Source organism: Channa argus, chromosome 6 (genome assembly GCF_033026475.1).
Source record: "Channa argus isolate prfri chromosome 6, Channa argus male v1.0, whole genome shotgun sequence".
NCBI classification, from domain to species: domain Eukaryota; kingdom Metazoa; phylum Chordata; class Actinopteri; order Anabantiformes; family Channidae; genus Channa; species Channa argus.
In genome coordinates, this window is record NC_090202.1 from 7,992,623 (window position 1) to 8,017,397 (window position 24,775).

The 24,775-nt window shown below is 42.9% G+C and overlaps 1 protein-coding gene and 1 pseudogene across 1 annotated transcript; both read right to left on the minus strand.

The window, feature by feature from the left end:
* Positions 1-931: 931 nt before the first annotated feature.
* Positions 932-5,997, minus strand: LOC137129210 (extracellular calcium-sensing receptor-like; annotated as a pseudogene).
* A 3,781-nt stretch (positions 5,998-9,778) lies between these two features.
* On the minus strand, positions 9,779-13,678 carry LOC137129057 (extracellular calcium-sensing receptor-like). Its single transcript, XM_067507866.1, has 6 exons — positions 13,503-13,678; positions 13,008-13,302; positions 12,063-12,857; positions 11,699-11,926; positions 11,445-11,568; positions 9,779-10,692 (listed from the first exon to the last, which is right to left on the minus strand). The coding sequence occupies exons 2-6, from the start codon at positions 13,266-13,268 to the stop codon at positions 9,779-9,781; spliced, it is 2,322 nt and encodes a 773-aa protein (XP_067363967.1). The 5' UTR covers positions 13,269-13,302; positions 13,503-13,678.
* Between the last annotated feature and the right edge of the window lie 11,097 nt (positions 13,679-24,775).

A 24,775-nucleotide genomic window follows, 5' to 3' on the forward strand; every position in this document is an offset into this window, starting at 1 on the left:
GGCACTCAAAGCGCTTTACACTGCTTCTTATTCACCCATTCACACTCACAATCACACGCACACTCATACACCGGTGGGGGAGATGCTATCCAGCTGGCCAACTCTCACCGGGAGCAACTAAGTTGGGGTTCAGTGTCTTGCTCAAGGAGACTTCGACTGTTGTTGGTACCACTCAACCTCTCACACTAGTTCTGGCTCCTTCCCTGACAGTCTGGTGATATTTTACATGGCTATAACCAGCATGGATCAAGGTCCAGCCACAAGATACTTGCCAATGAACTCCCCTTTCAGGTCTAGCTACAGAAGGGTGCACAGGTTTCTCTATTCTGGGCGAGGTTGCACATTCCCCAGTGGGCATATTTATCAATGGCCTGGGAATCTTGGTAGAACCTGTTGCCCTGGATAGCAGCTGCAAGGATCATGATGGCATAAAAACCTCTCCACTGATTCTGCGGGGGGGTAACCATCTCCTTTTGTCTCTATGTCAAGGTGTCCTTGGAAAAGACACTGAAACCCACATTTTTCTAAAATGGTCAAGCCAGTGCCTTGCGTGGGAGCTCTCCAGTCATTACTGTGTGTGTTTGTGAATGGGTTAATGAGAAGCTACATGTCAAGTGTTTTGTATTTTAAAGTGCTTTCAGAAATCTGCTATATAAGTTTTGATCATTACCTAATGTATAATGAAAGGTTATTGTCTGACATGTTATAAATATATCAAAGATTGTGAAATTAGTAACACAGCACAGCAGATTTCACTTGACAAACTGTTTATTCCATAGAATTATGATATTGTTCACCAAAAGTCCCAAATGAAATATATACATTAGAAAGGTATATCAGTGGGCAGTGATTCAATAAAATAAAAATATGCGTCCATTTGACTGTGTAAAATAGAATGGCCAAGATATTTTATATATGTTTTCTTATAATCTCAGGATGTCTTTTGAGCCCCTTTTCCCATCATATTCTTTTTTGTATTCTTCTCAGGTCTCAGTAAGATAATATAACATTTTGGAATAAAAATACAAATTAACAGTCCAAAACTGGAGGCCAGAATAGCAAATATCTCCACAGCAACACTGAACTTCCCAGGAGAGCTGACATATGCTGGAATAAAAGTGATCCACACTGCACAGAAGATCAACATGCTGAAGGTGATAAATTTGGCCTCATTAAAGTTATCAGGCAGTTTCCGAGCCAGAAAAGCAAGAATAAAACAGAATGTGGCCAGAACACCTATGTACCCAAGTACAGCCCAAAAGCCTAAAGTTGATCCCAGATCACATTCTAAGATGGTTTTGTCTTTGATTACTTTAAAATTCTTAAATGGAAAAGGAGGAGAAATTGTTAACCAGAGGATACATATTATAACCTGTATGAGAGTGAAAACCAGAACACTGAGTCTCTGCTGTGTTGGTCCAAACCATTTCATCACATTACTGCCTGGAAGTGAAGCCCTGAAGGCCATTAACACCACCATAGTTTTCCCCAGAACACAGGAGATACAGAGGACAAAGGTGATGCCAAATGCTGTGTGTCGCAGCATGCAGGACCACTCAGAGGGTCGGCCGATAAAGGTCAGAGAGCACAGGAAGCACAGAGTCAAGGAGAAGAGCAGCAGGAAGCTCAGCTCAGAGTTGTTGGCCCTGACAATAGGAGTTTTCCTGTATCTGAAGAAGATGAAGGCTACAACAGCAGTCATGCATGTTCCAAATAAAGATGCTGCAGTGAGCAGTGCTCCCATCATTTCTTCATATGATAGAAACTCTGCCTCCTTCTTTACACAGGCATCTCTTCTCTCATTGGACCAGAATTCAGGCAGACATTTCACACAGGTGATAGAATCTGAAATGTATTCAAGCAGATGTTAAATTTGCAAAAAAGGCCAGAAACACTTACTCTGTGTGTACAACACCATGCTGTTGTAGCATATTTGTATATATAGCACAGATGCATTGTCCCCAAATCTTAATGTTCTGTAGGTGGTAATTTTTCAGATATATTTTGCCTTTAGGGACAAACATTTCTTAGAGCATTTATTTGGTTTCTTAAGAATGAGATTTGGTTATGGCAGATGTGTTTTATAATTCACTGAAGTGCATATATTTGCACCAGACCTGTAATGTTGCTTATTTCTCCCTCTGCACATCTTATACAGTCATAGCAACAGACAGGTTTTCCTTTCTGGAGAACTTTGCGAGTTCCTGGGGGACATTTCTCATTGCAAACTGACACAGGAACCTGCATGAGTATGAAAAAGTAACAACACTCACTTTAGAAAGCTGCTATATTTTCAAATCTTATTTAGTTAGTTACACTCATAGAATGATAGTTTACCTTTTGTGACTTCTGTGCCCAAATTAAAGACTTATTTTGCAGACTCAGCTGTTTGTCTGCAGATAAAGATGCATCATAAAGACCAACTGTGACAAAGTCCACAATGCCATTTTCTCCTGGCTGCCAGTGTATTATTTCATACTTTGCTGGTGGGTCTCCATTCTCATTAAAGTAAACTTCATCTCCTTCTTTTGTTTTGAAATGAATCTTTCTTACATGCTGTAAAATCTACAACAATATGTATAAATTTAGTGAATTTTGTCAAAGTTTGTATAGATTTGTTAGCTTAGTAGCACAACAGACAGAATGCAATGTATGTATGTATTACTAAATTTTTGTAACTTTAACCCGAAATATAAGTTCTTAAGAAGTCACCCACCGTGAATGGATCCAGCTGCACCTTGTAGTTACACGTTTCATTGCAGCCAAGAATATTATGAAGTGCATGGGCCACAGCATACACTCCTTTATAGACATTGTTGAATATAGCCATAAGAGACATATCAATAAAACTGTGTTGCAATACACTGAGATCTTCATGTCCAGTACATTCTCTCTGATTTTCTGCTGATGAATTTGACTGCTTGAATTTACAACTAAATAAAGATTCCCAGAATTGTTCTAACAAGTTATTACCTGAAGAACCGATGGGCTTTACATCTAAAATGAACTCTCTAATGCCTCTGACATGTGCTCTGGGGATGGACAGGCCTATGGCCCCATCCAGAATGTGATGCTAATCCCTTTCTGCAGTTTGAGAATCAAAGATCCAGCCCTCAACACCAACCCATTGGTACCCAGTCAAGTTGTGGTAGGACAACTTAGACATTAGCACATCTAAATCAAAGTGGGAGAGGAAAGCAACAATCACCCTAGAAGTAGAAAGCTTGATCATTTCAATTATATTTTGTATTTTGTTTGGTGGATCTGTCCTAAACAAAGATACAGAATACTCCAGACAGATGCCCAGCTGCTGTGCAGTTTCTGTGAAAATAGCTATACCATTATTTCCATAATCATTATTGCTTCTTATAGCTCCAACCCAAGTCCAACCAAAGTGTTTGACCAACTGGGCCAGGGCTCTGCTCTGATAGTAGTCACTGGGTATGGTTCTGAGGAAGGATGGGTACTTGGTTTTGTCACTGAGACAAGCACAGGTGGCAAAGTGGCTGATCTAAAAGATAAAAGAAATATGCACATATCACATTTTGCAATAGCAGCAGGAGTATTAACTTCTAGAATAATAAACATATTTCACAAATATAATTTTAAATGTATCACTTTTACCCACCAGTGGTATATCCTTCCTCTTGTGTTAGCTTTCTGTTACCATCCCTTGTGTTAACGGGTCAGTTTTGACCCGTGTCCTAAATCAGCTGTAAAATACACAAAAAAAAAATTATTTCTCATGTAATTTGTTTCTCATTTGCTGGTTACCTTGTTAGGCTTCTTTTTCAATGAAAATATTAGTTTTAATGTTTTAGGTGTGGGCCCTTTGGGGCTTTTTTTTGTCAGCATACCCTTCAATCTTAGTATAAGAACATTGTAAAATGAACCTCAATAGAAAAATATAAATAAATACAAGATTGTTTTGTTACCTTACCATTATTAAGGGTTGTTAGAACACATCACTTTAATAATTTTGTTCAGTTTTTTTTTTTTTTTATATTTTTAACAATAGTAACATCTATGGTGTTATGGGTCAGTTTTGACCCATATACATTTACTTCAAGGAAAAGCCAAAAAATAAAATTATTTCACTAAAATTTCACTAAAAGTTTCCTCCTGAGAAGCTCTTATCCAAGGTCATAGCTGGTACAAAGAATTATCACAAGTGATATTGTGACTCTGCAGTCCAGTAGTCATATCGAGGACCACACGTTTTCCTTGATTTTTCTCTGGGATGCCACCAGCAACTTTGCCTGTGTAAATCTGTAAATTCCAGGCATAGCTTGTTTTTGAATCTCAGGCTGCCCAGATTTTTATACCAAGTGACATTGTTGCGCGAAAAATATTTCTGTCTGTTGATGCGTCCCAGAGACTATCAGTGGCCTCATTGCAGGATCTGTACCCTCCACCAAGAAGAAGAACACCAAGGTAAGCATCTAGGTGTTCCTCATCAATGTCTTTCCACTTGTCACCGTGGACTTTTTTTTCCTTCAAGGTTTGTCAAAGCAAGAATTACTCTTTTTAGTGACAATGGCATAAAAAGCTCAAAACATGTCTTGATGTCACTGACTCTCGTCACAGCAAACCTTGTGAATCCAGGGGTCATTTTGATGACATTTGCAGCAGCTGCCCTGCCATGTGCATCATGAGGTACTGACCTCCAAAAGATCTTACCATCTTTGGACTTTCAGCAAATTCTTCAATGGTGGCCTCCTTATCAGACTCATCAGATGTGTCTGTCTCTTCTGGATGAAACTTTACATTGTCTTCCTCCTCAGAAACCTGCTTATGCATGTCGCTTTGTTCCTCTGTGTTTACTTCCTCATTTTTACCAAAAATACTATCCAGAACTTCGCTTATTTAAAATCTTTCTCATTTTTGAAGCTGTAAATTGGAGATGTGAACTCTGCAAGTCACCAATTCAATACTGAGTTCACACGTCTGGACGCGTCCATGTTTGTTTGTTTGTTCTGTATTTGTGCAGCTATACAGGAAAACAAGAGTCACCTAAAGCTCACATGATTGGGAGAGGAGCTGGCTGTCAGTGTTTAGGCTGACAGTGCACTTATTGGTTCAGTTTTTGCTCTAAATATTGCTTTATAACCTTATTTTTAGAAGTGGGTCGAAACCGACCCTAACATCACAAATGTCATAATTTCATTAAGAGCATTTCATAATTTAGTTAGAAGTTTTAAATGTTTTTTATTTTGTTGAAATAGAGGTTACTGACAAAGTCAAAAAGCCTTGATGTAACAAACAAATGTATATGGTTTTTTTATGCATTTAAAACTGAAAATGGGTCGGTGCCGACCCTAACACAAGAGGAAGGATATACAAAGGTCCAATAACAGTAGCTATAGCAATGGAGGGAGAGGAAGAGGTCTCTCCCATTATTGCTTGTACTTGTGCAGGTCTGGTACATGAAACCTCAGAGGGTGCAGTTATAATTTCATTACCATTAGCCAAGGCCAGTGCAACCTTCACACTTCTGGAAATGGAACCACAAGTATCATACAGTTTATATCCCAGAGAGATGCCAGGTAGTAGCTCTGTGCTGTTGTTAATCTCCTCAATGGCAAAAATCATAGCCTGGGCAATCTGGAAATCTCTGAAATTCAAACTTAAAGTAAAAGAGGTTGAAATATTGACCTCAGAATAGTAAATGAAAGAAAAAAAAAAAAAAAAAAAATATATATATATATATATATATATATATATATATATATTTTCTTTCATACGTCTAATTACAACACTCAGAAAAACTTTAGTACCTGTTTTGTATCTGTACCTTGTGCATTCCAGTGGCAGTGGTTTGTGGGTGTAGGTGTCCTGTCTTTCATTCCAGCTGCTGTGGAAAGAGAAGATTCCCCCTAATATAATTTCACCGTCTTTAAATAGCTGGGGGTTCTCATGATCTCCTCTTTGTCGGCACACCAGCTCTTGTGCCCGAGAGAAGGAAGCCACCATTAAAAGATGTAATAGTGCCCAGCCCGGCTCTGGCCAATTCTTTGTGGATGTCATACTGTCAAGAGAAACAAGCTACAGAGTGGAATTACACATAGCTAAATGTAAAGGAAAGGCTTGTGTTGGCATTTATACATGTCAAATGTAAAAAAAATAAATAAAAAAAAGGGATGCGTCATCTGTGACTTTAAAGTGGTGTGAAGAAATAAAGGAGGTGTCGAAACACAAAGATGTTTGTACTATAAGACCATTTTAACTGCTGTTTCTGCATTCATGTGGTAATATACACAAATATTCAGCTGTTATGCACAACTTTTTTAAAATATCTTTTACATTAACATAATTAATAATAAGAATTACTAAAGTACAAAGAATAATTAATTCAACTCTATGATTAAATACAGTTTTCATATCAACTATGCACATGTAAATGTAAAAGAGAACAAAAATATAGTCTATTAAACCTGCAGAGTCAATTTATTGGCTACTAGTGGAAGTTTAGGTTAAATGCAAAAACCTCTAAAGTTAATATGCTGATCATGTTAGAAGAAAAGATTGATAGTATGTTTAGTAATACATTCAGATTTACATTCTTTTATCACATTTACCTGCTTATATTGCGGCACACAGAATGACATCTGGAAGGCTCAAACTGGTGCTACACATTTAATGAAGGGATTTTCTGTAACATGTTAAAATACACTTTAGGATGACAATCAGAATTTGGCCGTTTACTGGGATTTTTTACTTGGCAATTTACTGTTTTCACCTTGTACACAGGGAATCATTAAGAAACTATACCAAATACAAATATTTCACCCAAATTCATTTGAGGACAAAACAAGAAGTCCTTTACATTTTAAAACAGATCACTTTTTACAACATCCCGCTCCCTAAAACCGATTTATAGGAACCAATGAACTACTCCGACACACACGGGCTTATTATCAAAGCTACTGTCACATTCCATTACTACAACTATAGGTGTAGGCCTCTGCTAACTTGCTATGTGAACACGGCTGCTACAGTCGCTAATAAAACTCACACAGTGCTGCCTAAATCATCAAATGAGAGTCTCGTATATCACAACATTTTTTGCAGCTAGGGCATTAACTGGTTTTCTAACTCTCGACTGTCATGGATCTGACGCCTGACTCTGCTCACCTTCACATTTTGGCCCTTTCTGCTTGTTATTTGTTGGATTGCTTATACTGGAACGTTTGGCTGTTGTTATTTGGATCTTGGATTGTTATCAGGCCTTGGATTTTGGACAGGTAATTTGGACATTGGAATGTAGACATCTGACTTTGGAACTTTGGTAACCTGTATGCTTACTCCCTGCTACTTACCTGTGCTTTCCTGCAACAAAAGAAATACTCACCTGTGCCCTGAGCTCTCTCACAGAAATAAAACAACAATCACCTTCAGCCTGCTACTCAACTCTGGTACATTAGAGAAGAGTGCTCACTTCAACTCACCTGGTCATCCGCCATCTTACCTCTCTCCTGGTTCCTCCATTTTGTCTGGCTCCCGATCTACTCATCTATCCCTCCAACTGAACTCAGCATTCTTTTCCATCTCCATTTACAATGTCCAGAATTATCCCCAACCCCTCAGAATACTGCCATCCTGAAAGCATACTTGCAACCTTCAGAACACTGTTTGTCATTCACAGTTCCTATTGTTAATACGCATTTTTAACCTTCCTCCTGTGTTCTGTGTTTCTGGGTCCAAATACCAAACTATCTCATCATCACACTGCTCTCCCCATACCACCACCAGCATCATCTTACCTGGTCTGTGCCTTACCTGGTCTACCTCTACCTACCTCTGGCCTACCTCTGGAATAGGCCAGTCAGAGAATCTGCCTCTTCCTCGGTCACCTGACATCCTGTCTGCCTCTGTTTTTGCCTCTGGGTCCTTTCTTCTGGCCCTGTACCTTAGTTAGCTGACATCTTGTATGTTTCTTCATCAGACTCTGGGTCAGCCACCACCCCGCCTGCTTGTGAAACTGCTCATGAGTCAGCTGACAATCCCTCAGTCCTGACTTGATGGGCCCTCTGCTGGTCAAAGTCTGCTCCTGCCCTCAAGCCGGCTGACTACCTGTCTGCTCTTGCCCCCAAGCCGGTTGACCACCCGTCTGCTCCCCCAAGCTGGCTGACCACCTGCTCTCTCAGGTTGATATGGCGTGTGGTCTGGAAGGGCCCGCTCGGGACCTGTTCCTGTCCCTGAGTCGGCAGCATTCTACCTCCTACTGTTCCTGAGATGGTCGCTACCTCTCCTTTTCCTACTCCGGCCGGCCAATGCCTGGCTGATGCCCTGGTTGTTCCTCAGTGCGTCAACATCACTCCCAGTCCTACTCCTGTTCCACAGCCTACTAGCATCTCTCCTGTTCCCAAGCCAGGTCAACTGACATCCCACCTTCTGTGTCTCCTATTCGCACTATTCGCTGACCTCCTGAAAAGGGTTTATCGTTGCTGGGTTCCAGCTCAATTTGGACGTCTGACCTTGGGCCATTGGAATCCAGCTCTGCTCACCTTCCCCTTTTGCCTTCCCTGCACTCATCTACCCACTCACACACCCTACCCTCTGTCAATTCCTATACATGCCCTCTCCCCCCTGTCTCTCCTTCTCTGTTTCTTTCTCTCTTCCCATGAGCCTCTGCCCTCACTCACTCCCTCATGTTTTCTCTCTTTTTCTTTTCTTCAGCCCTGTTTACTGTTTCCAGCTTTTCATTTTTAGTCACTCAATTCCATTTCCTTCATGCTGGCAAGTCAGTCACTAAGCCTAAACAAAAACAGACTAACAGGGACAAACATTAAGCAAGGTGTCCAAACCAAAATCAAAACCTCAGACCACAATAACGAAAATCAGAGTCCAACAAACGAGTTTCTTCTGAATGAACAAATGGCTCAGAGTCCATGAACACAGGGAGAGGGTAAGCAGTCAGTATTTGTCCTTGGTGGCACCGGACTGTACAAAATGGATGTAGTGGTCCATTAATACTTGGATGTTCTCAAATTCTTGCTTAAAGGCTTCAGGATGCAGAAAGTCTATAGGTACTAGCTCAAACGGCTGTTTTGTCACTGTAGGTACTGGAGAGGCTCTTGTTGTGTGGAACGCTTTGTGCCACAGGTGTTTAAATGTCTAATGACAAAGCGTTCTGTGTCCCTGTGCATGCAGGCCCAGTTAAATATGACCCTGATTAGGCTAAGAATTCTCTAAACCCCCGGATGTCCCATTTCTGTGTTACTCTTAGAATAGTCTCATGATCTTGTGGCAAAACCAGCTAAAATCTCCTGGCAGCTTTTCTGTAAAGTATCCCTTCAACCCCTGCATCAAGTCCTTACCAATGCCTCATTAGGGTCTTTCAGCAGACTGTTTTGAAAGACTTTATGTTAGGTTGATCACAGTTACTTTTTCAATGCAGAACCAGACAAATGATAGGGTCTTTTTGTTCGTTAAAGATGCATCTTTCACCAAGTTCAAAACTCTAAGTTTGCTGTGTCTGCACACATAGATTAAACACATACATTTTTTTTTGTTTTCTGATTATTATCAAATATTGTAAAATCAGTAAGCAACAGGGTATTAGGCCTTTGCATTTATTACATTTATTTGTTGATATGATTATATTACATTAAATGCTGATTCTCATATGCCATTACCCAAATGCAATATTGTTGTGATACAACTATCAGGTAAAGGAAAACAGATGTCTATTTGACTGTAATTTTTTAACATTAATTTTGTAAAAATCTAAATGGCACTAGAATGGAACTAGAACTAGCATTTTATAGGAAGGATTTCAGAATGTCTTTGGCTCGCCTTTCCCCATCATATTCTTCTTTGTATTTTTCTCAGGTCTCAGTAAGATAATATAACATTTTGGAATAAAAATACAAATTAACAGTCCAAAACTGGAGGCCAGAATAGCAAATATCTCCACAGCAACACTGAACTTCCCAGGAGAGCTGACATATGCTGGAATAAAAGTGATCCACACTGCACAGAAGATCAACATGCTGAAAGTGATAAATTTGGCCTCATTAAAGTTATCAGGCAATTTCCGAGCCAGAAAAGCAAGAATAAAACAGAATGTGGCCAGAACACCTATGTACCCAAGTACAGCCCAAAAGCCTAAAGTTGATCCCAGAGCACATTCTAAAATGATTTTGTCTTTGGTTTCCTTTAAATTCTTAAAAGGAAAAGGAGGAGAAATTGTTAACCAGAGGATACATATTAAAAGCTGAATGAGAGTGAAAACCAGAACACTGAGTCTCTGCTGTGTTGGTCCAAACCATTTCATCACATTACTGCCTGGAAGTGAAGCCCTGAAGGCCATTAACACGACCATAGTTTTCCCCAGAACACAGGAGATACAGAGGACAAAGGTGATGCCAAATGCTGTGTGTCGCAGCATGCAGGACCACTCAGAGGGCCGGCCGATAAAGGTCAGAGAGCACAGGAAGCACAGAGTCAAGGAGAAGAGCAGCAGGAAGCTCAGCTCAGAGTTGTTGGCCCTGACAATGGGAGTTTTCCTGTATCTGAAGAAAATGAAGGCTACAACAGCAGTCATGCATGTTCCAAATAAAGATGCTGCAGTGAGCAGTGCTCCCATCATTTCTTCGTATGATAGAAACTCTGCCTCCTTCTTTACACAGGCATCTCTTCTCTCATTGGGCCAGAATTCAGGCAGACATTTCACACAGGTGATAGAATCTGAAAAATAATAATAAAAAAGTTATAAGACTTACTGAGTATTTTGGTTTTCGTATTATTATATATATATTTTTTTAGGATTCTGTGCACGACAGACAGTACCAGATGCTATGTGGATAACTGTATGATAACTCTCTGTCATTTTAAAGTATAACTCAGGTCATTTTCTAAAAGTTTTGTGTAGTTCACAAATCCTAAGATAAGCACTGAATTTTGTCAATGTTTGTTTAGTGTTTAGCAAGCAGCCTGGATTAGCTTTTTCGTCTGTGCAACAGACCTCCATTTTTGTCTCACACTTAAAGAACAGCAAGCAGAGGCACCACTTTTTGGCATATCCTTATTGCAAAAATAGTAATCAGTGTAAATATTGTCCACCCTAATATCCGTCACCATAATTCGACTGGAGATGTCATGCATGCTGAGTTCAATGGCTCTGGTAATACTGATGTGGGGCAATATTTCTTAAAAAACAACAATCGTGACTTTTGAAGTGAAGAAACATATCATATTGGTGTGTTTAGCTGATGTGTTTTTGGTTGACAAGGGAGTTTGTTTTGTTTTAAAATTTTCACTTTAGTTTTCTTTCTTTATATGTATCATGATATTAACATTCTTAGTGTAAACTAATTACAATTTAAGGATTGAATTATTAATTATTGTAATGTAATCCTAAATTTAAAATTATTTAAACATTTCTCTAAGACAGACTTTGTGGTTTGCTGAAGTACAATATATTGCATAAAGTCTTACACCTGTAGTGTTGCTTATTTCTCCCTCTGCACATCTTATACAGTCATAGCAGCAGACAGGTTTTCCTTTCCGGAGAACTTTGCGAGTTCCTGGGGGACATTTCTCACTGCAAACTGACACAGGGACCTGCATGAACAACAAGAGTATGAGAAAAACATATAATCAAATTTAAGAAGCTCTTGTCTTTGTATTAATTCAGATGCAATATTATAATGATTACTGTAATTATTACATACACTGATAAATGATAGTTTACCTGTTTTGAGTTCTGAGCCCAAATTAAAGACTTATTTTGGAGACTCAGCTGTTTGTCTGCAGGTAAAGATGCATCATAAAGACCAACTCTAACAAAGTCCACAGTGCTATTTTCTCTTCGCTGCCAGTTTATAATTTCATACTTTGCTGGTGGGTCTCCATTCTCATCAAAGTAAACTTCATCTCCATCCTTTGTTTTGAACTTAATGGTTTTTAGGTGCTGTAAAATCTAAAAAATGTATACAATTATTTAATTATGACAAACACAATGTCATCCAGTTGGCTCAACAGCATGATAGGCAGTGCAACAATTTTTTCCAACTTTACCTATAAACTTGAATTTAAGTATTTAAACATTCACCCACCATGAATGGGTCCAGCTTCACCTTGTAGTTACATGTTTTGTTACAGCCAAGAATATTATGAAGTGCATGGGCCACAGCATACACTCCTTTATAGACATTGTTGAATATGGGCATAAGTGACATATCAGTGAAGCTGTGTTGCAATCTACTCGGATCTTCATGTCCAGTACATTCTCTCTGATTCTCTGCTGATGACTTTGACTGATTGAATTTACAGCTAAATAATGTTTCCCAGAACTCTGTAAACATTTCAGTACCTGATGAATTGAGTGGCTTCACATCTAATATGAACTCTCTCATGCCACTGACATGTGCTTTGGGAATAGACAAACCTATTGAACCATCCAGAATGTGATTCAGATCAATTTCTGCAGTATGGGAATCAATGATCCAGCCCTCACTGCCTATCCACTGGTACCCAGTCAGTTTGAGGTTAGACAATTTATTCATTAGCACATCCATTTCTATGAATGTGAGAAAAGCAACAATCACCTTGGAAGTCGAAAGCTTAATCATTTCAATTATCTTTTGTATTTTGTTTGGTGGATCTGTTCTAAAGAAAGATACAGAATACTCCAGACAGATGCCCAGCTGCTGTGCAGTTTCTGTGAATATAGCCATTCCATTGTTGCCATAATCATTATTGCTTCTTATAGCTCCAACCCAAGTCCAACCAAAGTGTTTGACCAACTGGGCCAGGGCTCTGCTCCGATAGTAGTCACTGGGTATGGTTCTGAGGAAGGATGAGTACTTGGTCTTGTCACTGAGACAAGCACAGGTGGCATAGTGGCTGATCTAAAAAATAAAAGAAATGACCTTCCCAAGTTAAAAAATGCAAAGTTTATAAAATTCAGTCACATCTGCCCTTGAAGCTAAAGTAACAGTTTGCAGATTAACAATACTGTATTTCGCAAATATGGCTTTAAATGCACTAATCTTACCCACATGTGGGATATGAAAGGGTCCGATGACAGTAGCTATAGCCATGCAAGTAGAAGAAGAGGTGTCTCCCAGTATTGCCTGCACCTGTGCAGGTCTGGTACATGGAGCCTCTGAAGATGCAGACAGTTCATTACCATTAGCCAAGGCCAGTGCAGCCTTCACACTTCTGGCAATGGAGCCACAAGTATCATACATTTTATACCCCAGAGTGATTCCAGGTAGAACGTCTGTGCTGTTGTTAATCTCCTCAATGGCAAAAAGCATAGCCTGGCCTGTCTGGAAGTCTCTGAAATTTAAACTTTATTCATACAGGTGAAAACAACTTTTATTATCAGTAAAAGTTAAAATAGAAACAATAAAATACTAGGTAAATGTATTTAGTAGGAAAATACATATACAGGGAATATTGTATTTATTAAATTATAACACCACTCAAATTAATTATGACACCTATTTTTAAATATTCTGGCACATTTTATATCTGCTTGGTATCTGTACCTGGTGCATTCCAATGGCAGTGGTTTGTTTGTGTAGTTATCCTCTCTGTTTTTCCAGCTGTAGTGAAAAGAAAAGATTCCCCCAAGTATAATGTCACCATCTTTAGAGAGCTGGGGATTCTCAGGATCCCCTCTATGCCTACACACTGACTCATCTGCCTGAGAAAAAGATACCACCAATAACTGTAAAAACGCCCAGCCCAGCTCTGGCAATTTCTGTCTGGATGTCATACTTTCTCAAAACTATGTGCTTCTGGTTGAAATCACATGCACCTTAATGTTAATGTCGAAATCATTCCATGTCTTTAAAGTCGGGTTGGAGGAAGGAGGTGACAAAACACTAGATAATTTCTGGGTGTAAACCTAATTTAAATATATGTTATTTTTTTCATATGTGTTTTTTTTTTTCCCTTTCGGCTTATCCCGTGAGTTCAGGGTCCCCACAGCGGATCATTGTCCGCATATCTATTTGGCACAGTTTTTACGTCGAATGCCCTTCCTGATGCAACCCTCCACAAGTTCCCATCCCCAGCACTGCACAGCTGGGGATGGGAATGGGCTGATAGGGGTTCAGTGTCTTGCCCAGAGTCATTAAACAATAATAATTATCAGGGCTCCATATTGTATTTTTAACAAATAATTTACCCAACTGTTAATGTTCTTATCAAGGCAGAATGAATTTAATTTATAGTCAAAGAGTAAACTTTGAAAAATAAAGTTGGGTGAAGATTATTTGTCCGGGACAAATATAGTCTAGTTAAACCTTCACAAACCAAATTGTTTAGTATAGTAGAGTTCCGTTTTGTGGCTACAGAGGTTACCAGTGTTTGTCAGGTCCTAGCTGTGACTAAATCTACAAGTGATAAACAGCTCAGTAGCTTAAAAGCACAGTTTGCATTCTTCTTACTCTCTCTGTCCAAAAACACACATAAACTAAAATATATAGTAATAACGTAAACTGTAGTATGCAGGAATATATTGAACCTTGGTAGATGGTCACAATTTTATGCATATAAAAAAAGTAAACATAGCAATAATAATGTAAGAACCAATACACTGTAAAAAGTAAAGAGCAAGTTACACAGTAAAAAAGAAGATAGGTAGATAAATAGATAGATAGATAGTTGCCCATAACGTTGGAATAAAAGTGCTGGAATAGAAAAGTTTATAGCTTCTCAATACTGTATCGATCAGTCTCTTCCAACCATGTCACGTTGAAAATTTAACCACATTTAACCTTTGCAAAAAAGAGGAATGTATGAATGTGTCTGGAAACTAAATTATTCTAACTTTATGGGCATCAGTGTATATATGTGTGTATTAAAAAAATCCCCGCTCACCCAGTCTTTTGGGGCAATCTTATTCCTTCCTTCAAGCTCAGGTCATCTTCCAGAGGCCTGGGAGCTTGAGGGTCCTGGACAGTATCTCAGCTGTTCCTAGGACTGCACACTTCTGGACAGAGATCTCAGATGTTGTTCCTGGAATCTGCTGGAGACACTCTCCAAGTTTGGGGGTCGCAGCCCCCAGTTTTACCACGGGTACCACTTGTGCCTTCACCTTCCTCATGTTTTCTAACTCCTCTTTGAGACTATGGGATTTCTTGAGCTTCTCGTGTTCCTTCTTCCTGATGCTTCTATCACTTTGAATCGCTACATCTACCACTACAGCCATTTTTTCCTTGTTCTTCGGCCCCCTTGTTCTTCAGCCCATACCCCATACTTGCATCCGGCTGTTATGTGCTGGACTGTCTGCACCTGGAGTCTTGCCTGGTATGGTATTGATCTTGTACTTAGAGCCCGCTCCTGTGCTACTAGGATTAGTGCCTCTGTGCTGTCTTTCAGTCCACCTTTGTCCAGCCACTGGTAGGATTATTTGATTTTCGCCACTACTTCTATCTGACGGTCTTACATACCGCGCAGGCGTTTGTACTTCCATGAGGATTCCTGCTCCTATTTCCCTTGCTCTTCTGGTTTCTGCTGCCTGAGGTATTCACTAAGCACGTCATCACATGGGGCCATTTTCCTGATGTATTCATGGATCTTGGTTGTTTCATCCTGGACAGTGGCTCTGACACTCACTAATCCTTGGCTTCCTTCCTTCCACTTAGTGTAAAGTCTCAGTATGCTGGAATGGATGTAAAACCCTCCATGCATTGTAAGGAGCTTCCTTGTCTTGATGTCAGTGGCCTCTATCTCCCTTTTTGGCCAGCTTATTATGCCAGCGGGGTACCTGATGACCGGGAAGGCAGTATTAATCACCTGGAATTTGTTCTTTCCATTAAGCTGACTTCTCAAGACTTCCCTTACTCTTTATAGGTACTGTATAGGTACTTTATAGGTAACTGCTTTCCTTGTGGCCTCTTCATGGTTACAATTTACCTGTGGGATCCCAAGGTACTTGTAGCTATCCTCAACATCTGCTATCTTGCCTTCAGGTAGAACAATCCCATCAGTTCTGAATACCATGGTCAGATGGTATCATCTGACCACACTTATCCAGTCCGAATGATATTCCAATGACCTGGCTGTATATCCTGGTGGTTTTAGTGAGACGATGTCTCCTTCACTCCTGGCATACAGCTTGATGTCATCTATGTAGAACAGCTGATAGTTGCCGTAGTCAATGTCGATGCACAGGTTGGTATGTCTGGTCTTGCAGTATTTAGTGAGTGCTTTATCTACCAGTAGCTAGTGCTTTGCTTCTCTGGTGTTACTGTCAGGGTCTTGTTGCACTTCCTGTCCCTGGACTTTTATTTTGTGGCCCCTTCTCCTTACTTCCTGTCCTTGGTTCTTTTCCCCAGCTTTGCCCTTGTTGTCCCTCATTGTTTGCACCTGTTCCACCCTCTATTTAAGTTCAGTCTTCCCTTCACTCCCCTGCCAGATCCTCGTCATTGTTAATGTGGTCTCTGCCATAGTGATTACTATCTTCCTTGTTGCCGTTATTATCCTCACCAACCCCACAGTAGACTCTGGACTTTTGGTAAAACCTGAAACTTATGTTTCTCGAACTCTTGGGAAATCTGGACTCCAGCATCTTGGACTTTGGTATTCTGGACTCTGTGTTTCCTGTGTGGTTTTGGTATGAGGTTTGCCTTTTGTTTAATTCAGTATTTTGGCCTAGTCCCTAGTTTTCTCCGCTTGTTTTATCCTAGTTTTTTCATGTTTAGGTTTGCTTGTGTGCTCTTCAGTTTGCCAGTGCTTTATGTTGAGTTTGTTTGTGACTGCCTCCCCAGAGTCCTTGTGTGTATGTGCTCCCCCAACTCTGTTACTTTGGTATTGTTCCCTTCCAGTGTGTTTTTAAGTTGTGCTCCGTTTTACTTTAATCATTATTACGTCTTAGCCTTTGTTCGGTAGTTTGTTCTTTGATATTTCTTAGTCTCCTTAGCCTTACCCTTGTGTTTACCCGCTCTAGTGGTTTAACGTTTATCTGTGCCTTAGTTTATCAGTAGCCTCTGTTAGTTCTTTCTCTAACTTGTCCCCTGAGCCTGAGCTGTGTTTATTTCTGGTAATTCGGTTCCCCTCTTGTTTTCAAGTTAACTCCTTTCGTGTGCTGGTCCTGTTCATCATTTACATCTCTTTCAATAAAAGCCCCTTATTTTGCAAACCCTCGCTCTGTCTCTTCTCTTGGGTCCATCTCTTAACCTAAACGTGACAGTTGGATCTGGCCAGACTAGGAACCAGAGACGTGCGAGTGGTTTTTCTTTCTTTTTCTTTTTTCCCTTCCCCCCATGGATGCCACAAGGGCTTTCATGTCTGTCTCGGGGTACAGACCCCAGACTCAAGACCAGACTCCGGTCCTGACCGGTTATGAAGGGACCCGTCTGGCATTCTGTTCTCCAGGCGTGGGCCCGCGACGTAGAAGGTCCAAACCTCAGACCAAAAACAAAGTCCCTGATATCCCTCACACTGCCCCAGAGTCTGCCACAGCACCGCCTCCCCCTAGGCCGGTCTGCGGCCCACCTGTTCCTGTTTTGGCTCCCCTAATGTCGACTCAATCTATACCTGAGGTTTCAGCTCTTGTTTCTGGGCTGGCTTCATGTCCGGTAGACGCTCTCCCCCACTCACTCCCGAGCAAGTCTGACCAGTTTTCCACAGAGCCACAGGTTGTTGGGCCCTCCATGCACAGGAGACGCTCAGCAAGACGTCGAAGGGCCCTCCATGCACAGGAGACGCTCAGCAAGACGTCGAAGGGCCCAGCACGGCAGCTGTTCCGAAACCCCAAGCAAGGAGCCTCTCTCTAGCACCACCTCAGAATCTAGCACTCCAGCTATGTCAGCCCAGGAAGCTAGGGAAAGGGCGGAGTTCGAGGTTATTGACAATCTTCTGACTGTACTCAAGGCCAAGCTGAAGGTCTCCCTCCATGACCCTGCTACCAGCTGTGCCATTGTCCAGCGCATGGAGGACCTTATTCTGTCCCGGCCTTGGCTACGGGAAATGGGGGCTGCTATCATGCATCTGGCCAGTCTAAGGGACCTTCGGGCCATGCTGGGGGCCATAATCCCACTGCCTGTCCAAGTTGTGGTTCCCCCTGGACCTGAACCTGCTTCTACTTGCCCTGCACCTGCCTCTGAACTTAATTCTGCTGTTCCTGCTCCTGTCACAGTCCCAGCTCCTGCCTCTGAACTCAATTCTGCTGTTCCTGCTCCTCTCACAGTCCCAGCTCCTGCCCCTGAACCTGATTCTGCTGTTCCTGCTTCTCTCACGGTCCCAGCTCCTGCCCCTGAACCTGATTCTGCTGCTCCTGTCACTGTCTCAGATCCTGCCTCTGGCCTGGTCAGCATCTCACCCGGCCCTGGCTCTACACCTGTCCCTGTTTGCCCAGATCTGGTCCAGAAGTCTGGGTCAGCCACCACTCTACCTGCTCCTGTTCCGGGGCGCGTCGACGCCGCCACCTCAGCTCCTGTTCCGGGGCGCGTCGACACCACCACCTCGGTCCAACCCCCCGGGAGAGTTGACACTGCTTCTGGTGATTCTGCTCTGGCTCTTCGTGTTCCTGTCGCGGCGCCGAGGTCGGCGACCCCTCGTCTGGTTCCTGTTCCTGTCCCGGCGCCGAGGTCGGCGACCGTTTCTCCCGTCTGTTTGTCCTGTTTCTGTCTCTGTCCCGGCACCGAGGTCGGCGACCGTTTCTCCCGTCTCTGTTTGTCCTGTTTCTATGTAACCAGGTCCAGCTCCCGACTCTGATCCTACTTGGGCGCCTGCCTTTTGACGGTCAGTGCTCCGCCGGGCCCCGATGACAATCCTGCTACAGCACCTGCCTCCAGGTCACTCGATGCCTCGTCCGGCCTCGACACTAGTCCTGCTACGGCACCTGCCTCCGGGTCGCTCTCCGCCTCGCCCAGCCTCGACTCTGGTCCAGGCTCTGTTCCCGCTCCTGGCGCCGGGTCGGCCGTGGTCCGGCCTGGCTCTGTTCCCGCTCCTGGCGCCGGGTCGGCCGTGGTTCGGCCTGGCTCTGATCCTGTTCTGGTTCCTGTTCCAGGCGCCGGGTCGGCCGTAGTCCGGCCTGGCTTTGTTCCTGTTCCTGGCGTCGGGTCGGCCGTGGTCCGGCCTGGCTCTGTTCCTGTTCTGGTTCCTGCTCCTGGCACCGGGTCGGCCGTGGTCCGGCCTGGCTCTGTTCCTGCCGCCGGGTCGGCCGTGGTCCGGCCTGGCTCTGATCCTGTTCTGGTTCTTGCTCCTGCTGCCGGGTCGGCCGTGGTCCGGCCTGGCTCTGATCCTGTTTTGGTTCCCGCTCCTGCCGCCGGGTCGGCCGTGGTCCGGCCTGGCTCTGTTCCCGCTCCTGCCGCCGGGTCGGCCGTGGTCCGGCCTGGCTCTGTTCCCGCTCCTGCCGCCGGGTCGGCCGTGGTCCGGCCTGGCTCTGTTCCCGCTCCTGCCGCCGGGTCGGCCGTGGTCCGGCCTGGCTCTGTTCCCGCTCCTGCCGCCGGGTCGGCCGTGGTCCGGCCTGGCTCTGTTCCTGTTCTGGTTCCAGTTCCTGGCCCGGGGTCGGCCGTGGTCCGGCCTGGCTCTGTTCCTGTTCTGGTTCCAGTTCCTGGCTCGGGGTCGGCCGTGGTCCGGCCCACTACTGACCCTGCTTCTGTTCCTGGTTCCGGGCCAGCCAACACTCCTTCTTGTCAATCTACCAGCTCTCCTCTACGTCGCTTCTGCCGTCGCCGCCGGCCTCCCGTCCGGCCCCCGGAGGGCTTCTGCCGTCGCCGCCGGCCTCCCGTCCGGCCCCCGGAAGGCTTCTGCCGTCGCCGCCGGCCACCTGCACGGCTCCCTGCTGGGTCTCCTGTCACGTACTGGAGGGCTTCAAGGTATTGTTCCCTTCCAGTGTGTTTTTAAGTTGTGCTCCGTTTTACTTTAATCATTATTACGTCTTAGCCTTTGTTCGGTAGTTTGTTCTTTGATATTTCTTAGTCTCCTTAGCCTTACCCTTGTGTTTACCCGCTCTAGTGGTTTAACGTTTATCTGTGCCTTAGTTTATCAGTAGCCTCTGTTAGTTCTTTCTCTAACTTGTCCCCTGAGCCTGAGCTGTGTTTATTTCTGGTAATTCGGTTCCCCTCTTGTTTTCAAGTTAACTCCTTTCGTGTGCTGGTCCTGTTCATCATTTACATCTCTTTCAATAAAAGCCCCTTATTTTGCAAACCCTCGCTCTGTCTCTTCTCTTGGGTCCATCCCTTAACCTAAACGTGACAGTTACTGCCAATTCCTTTCTGGGCTCTGCTCATGTATTGATCCATGTTAGCCGCTACAATGCCTGACAGGAGCTTCCATTTTGTGCAGAGGCATGTTACCAGGGGGTCATTGGATGGTACAGCTCCCCTCTGGGGGTCCGTCAGGATCAGGACTGTGCGGACTTTGGTTATCCATTCAGTGTGGGTCCCATCCACTAGCACCTCATTAGTTTTTGCTGCCAGGCCCTCATGGAGTGAAGTTAGCTTCTTTAACCATTAGGCATGAATCATGTCAGGGTCTGGTGCTGTCCAGCTCTTCATACTTGACACCCTCTCTTGGATGTCTGTCATTGTGATGGTTACTGGATCTTGTTCAGGAAGGTCCCTGTGGTCTGCCACTACTGGACAAAGTTGTTATGTGATGCCTCCTTCTCCCTTATGCTTCAACACTATTCTTTAGTCTTCTGCCTCGGTTGTTCTGCTCTCATGGTTTTACCCTGCTACTGGGAGTAATACCTAGGACGGCTCAGTGGAGAACATCCTGTTTATTCTATTGGTTTCAACTGTACTTCTTCAGCTGGGTATCCAGGGCTGTGAGCCTTTGCTTGGCAGTCTCCAGGGCATCAGGTGTGGACAGTTTGTTGTGCTTCTGAGGCAGTTTGTTGTGCTTCTGAGGCAGGATGTACTTCTTTAGCATCATGACTTTCTGCAATTCCAATAGTGGGCCAATATATCTTGATCCTAGCCTTTCAATGGAGGATACTGCACCTTATGGCTTATGTTGATCATATAGCCATGGTCATACTTGGGATTGTTCGTAGTTCTGCATTCACATCCTCTGCTAGACTTTCAGAAGGTATTTCACTTATTCTTGGTAACCGGCCACAGAGGTTCCAGGTTTCCATCTTAGCCATGATCTTTAATTCCAGATCAGCTGATCTTGCATTAAGCTCGTCTGTCGTTGTTGCTGTTATTGGGGCTTGGATCCTCTGAACATGTGGGTGATGATGATATCTCCCCCCTGACCTGTCATCCTGGCTTTCCACCTTGCCGTAGCATTTGTGTTATACCTCATCAACCTCGATTACAACTAATGGATGAATGGATGGTTAATGCGGTAATAGCATTAAATACCCTTTCAAGGTGCAGAAAAGAGCAACTAACTGCTACCCCTAAAAGTCGTGTTGGGTATTGTTGGGACTATCTCCTGTGCAGCGAGGAGACAGTCCCAAATGGGAATCTGCAAGATGTCAAACACTGTCTAATCTGTCAGTTTAACACTGTGCTAATTTAAATTTGGTCAGGTTTAATGTGCAGTCAGACTTGCAGCAGATTAGCTTCCTCCATGCAGTATGGAGTATCTCGTCATTGTCTTTTCTAAAGTGAAGCCACACTTTTGACTTGCTGTGGTCACATAGGCTGACAGTTGATAGAATCTGAATTGATAAGCAGAACTGATGTTCAGGTTTTTTTATGGATTTCCTTTTGTTCCCTTTTAGATTTTAATCAAGCTACTTAAACGTAGAAACCAATTTTAATCCAAACATTACTAGCAGCAGCGTTTCTGTGCAGGACACAGATTAGTTGTGGACTCAAGACTAAAGACTAGAAACTTTTTAAAGCACGCACTAAACAATTTTCTCAGCAAAGTGTCAGTACTGACTAGGCCAGAGAGGATTTGACCAGAACCAACGATGTCTGCTTGAGCTCATGCACGTCCTTTACTTGCCCAAGCAGCTTTTTTTTCGTTGTTAGCCACCTTGATTAGCTCCTCTCACATACTCTCTAATCTCCACTATCTTGTCTTCATGTTGAAATGCTTTCCTTTGTGGCATTTTGGCTTTTAATCGGCTTTGCTATTTATAAATTTACAAGCTGTGGTAGCTGCACAATAACATGAGGTGGAAGTGGGAGGGGAAGTGAAACTAAAACAAGAATATTAACGGACTTCATATTTTTTTCTTAGGATTTAAATTAAATGCTGTTTAACTGTAACTTATGACTGCTACTTAGTCTTATGATCATCATAATCATTACCTGTGTCATTTTGCCATCAATGTTTGCTGCATTGCATGCAATGCCTGCACCCACCTCTTCTCCTCTTTTCCACACTCTCCGTTGCTCTGAACCGTTGACCTTAAGTACTTAAAGTCCTGCACCTTCTTCCCCTCTGCTCCCTGTAACCTCAGCGTTCCACCTGGGTCACTCTCATTCACACACATGTATTCTGTCTTGCTGCGGCTAAGCTTCATTCCTCTGTTTTCCAGAGCAGACCTCCACCTCTCTAGATTTTCCTCCACCTGCTCCCTGCTCTCACTACAAATCACAATGTCATCTGCAAGCATCATAGTCCATGGATATTCCTGTCTAACCTCATCTGTCAGTCTGTCCATCAGCAGAGCAAACAAGAAGGGGCTCAGAGCTGATCCTTGACGCAGACCCACCACCACCTTGAACTCCCCTGTCACACCTACAGCACACCTCACCACTGTCTTACAGCTCTCATACATGTCTTGCACCACTCTAACATACTTCTCTGCCACTCCAGACGTCCTCATACAATACCACAGCTCCTCTCTCTGCACCCTGTCATACGCTTTCTCTAAATCTACGAAGACACAATGCAACTTCCTATGACCTTCTCTGTACTTCTCCATCAGCATCCTCAAAGCAAATACTGCATCTGTTGTACTCTTTCTAGGCATGAAACCATATTGCTGCTCACAAATGTTCACCTCTGCCCTTAGCCGAGCTTCCTCTACTCTTTCCCACAACTTCATTGTTTTCGCTCATCAGCTTTATTCCTCTGTAATTGCCACAGCTCTGCACATCTCCCTTGTTCTTAAAAATAGGAACCAGTACACTTCTCCTCCAGTCCTCTGGCATCCTCTCACTCTCCAAGATCTTGTTAAACAAACTAGTCAGAAACTCTACTGCCCCCTCTCCTAGACACTTCCATACATCCAAAGGTATGTCTTCAGGACCAACTGCTTTTCCACACTTCATCCTCTTCTCTCCTCACTTCACTCTTACTAATCTTTGCTACTTCCTGCTCCACACCAGTCACCTCTTCTAATCTCTGTTCTCTTTTATTTTCCTCATTCCTCATTTTATTTTCCCACATCTCTTCAAAGTTCCCATCACACTCCTGGCACCTGTCAATACATTTCCATCCTTATCTTTAATCATCCTGACCTGCTGCACATCTGTGTCTCTGTCCTCTACCTTCACCTTACGCTGCATCTCCCTGTACTCCTGTCTACTCTCTTCAGTCCTCTCAGTGTCCTACTTCTTTTTAGCTAATCTCTTTTCCTGTATACAATCCTGAAATTCCTCGTTCCACCACCAAGTCACCTTGTGAACTTTCCTCTTTCCCGATGACACACCGAGTACAGTACCATCCTACCTATCTCCCTGTTCACATTACCTGCAGTGGTCCAGTCACGTGGAAGCAACTTCTAACCTCACTACCTTTTCACCTGGTCTCCTGCACCATATCAACCAACTTTCCAGCCTAGTGTCCCCGTGTGGTTGCATTTGCGTTTTGTACATATAGAACTCCTAAGATTCTATTCCCATTACCTTGTTATTACCTAAATATAATAGTCATTATCTTATTATGAAATTGTAACCCCACTATTACTCTGTTTTTACAACACTGTAAAATGCATTTGGTTTTTGTTATTTTAGTTGCATTTGTTTTGTTGTTTTGTACTTCTACCATTGACTAACCGTGGAAAACTAACACGTTAATGTTAATGTAAACATGGTTGTTAGGGCAAATGTAAATTATACTACACTTTGAACTGCTTCCAATTTTGTAAAAAACAGTAGACCACTAGGTATTAATTTTGTGCATTTATTTGTTCTGACTTACAAATATTGGTTAAGGTGATAATACACTGTCACATGCCTGTATGCTATGTTGTACAGCTATTATATACAGTTGAAGATATTGCAGTGGTACAAAAAATAATAATAAAAAAAGTTAAAATAGGTATCTTTTTAACTCAATATTGTGTTGATATTAAAATTGCACTATAACTTCTTTGCCAAGATGTTTTATATTTTTATGATTTTACAATTTCTCTGGACCTTTCCCCATCATATTCTTTTTCGTATTTTTTTCAGGTCTCAATAAGATAACAAAACATTTTGGAATAAAAATACAAATTAACAGTCCAAAACTGGAGGCCAGAATAGCAAATATCTCCACAGCAACACTGAACTTCCCAGGAGAGCTGACATATGCTGGAATAAAAATACACTCATACACCGATGGGGGAGATGCTATCCAGCTGGCCAACTCTCACCGGGAGCAACTAAGTTGGGGTTCAGTGTCTTGCTCAAGGAGACTTCGACTGTTGTTGGTACCACTCAACCTCTCACACTAGTTCTGGCTCCTTCCCTGACAGTCTGGTGATATTTTACATGGCTATAACCAGCATGGATCAAGGTCCAGCCACAAGATACTTGCCAATGAACTCCCCTTTCAGGTCTAGCTACAGAAGGGTGCACAGGTTTCTCTATTCTGGGCGAGGTTGCACATTCCCCAGTGGGCATATTTATCAATGGCCTGGGAATCTTGGTAGAACCTGTTGCCCTGGATAGCAGCTGCAAGGATCATG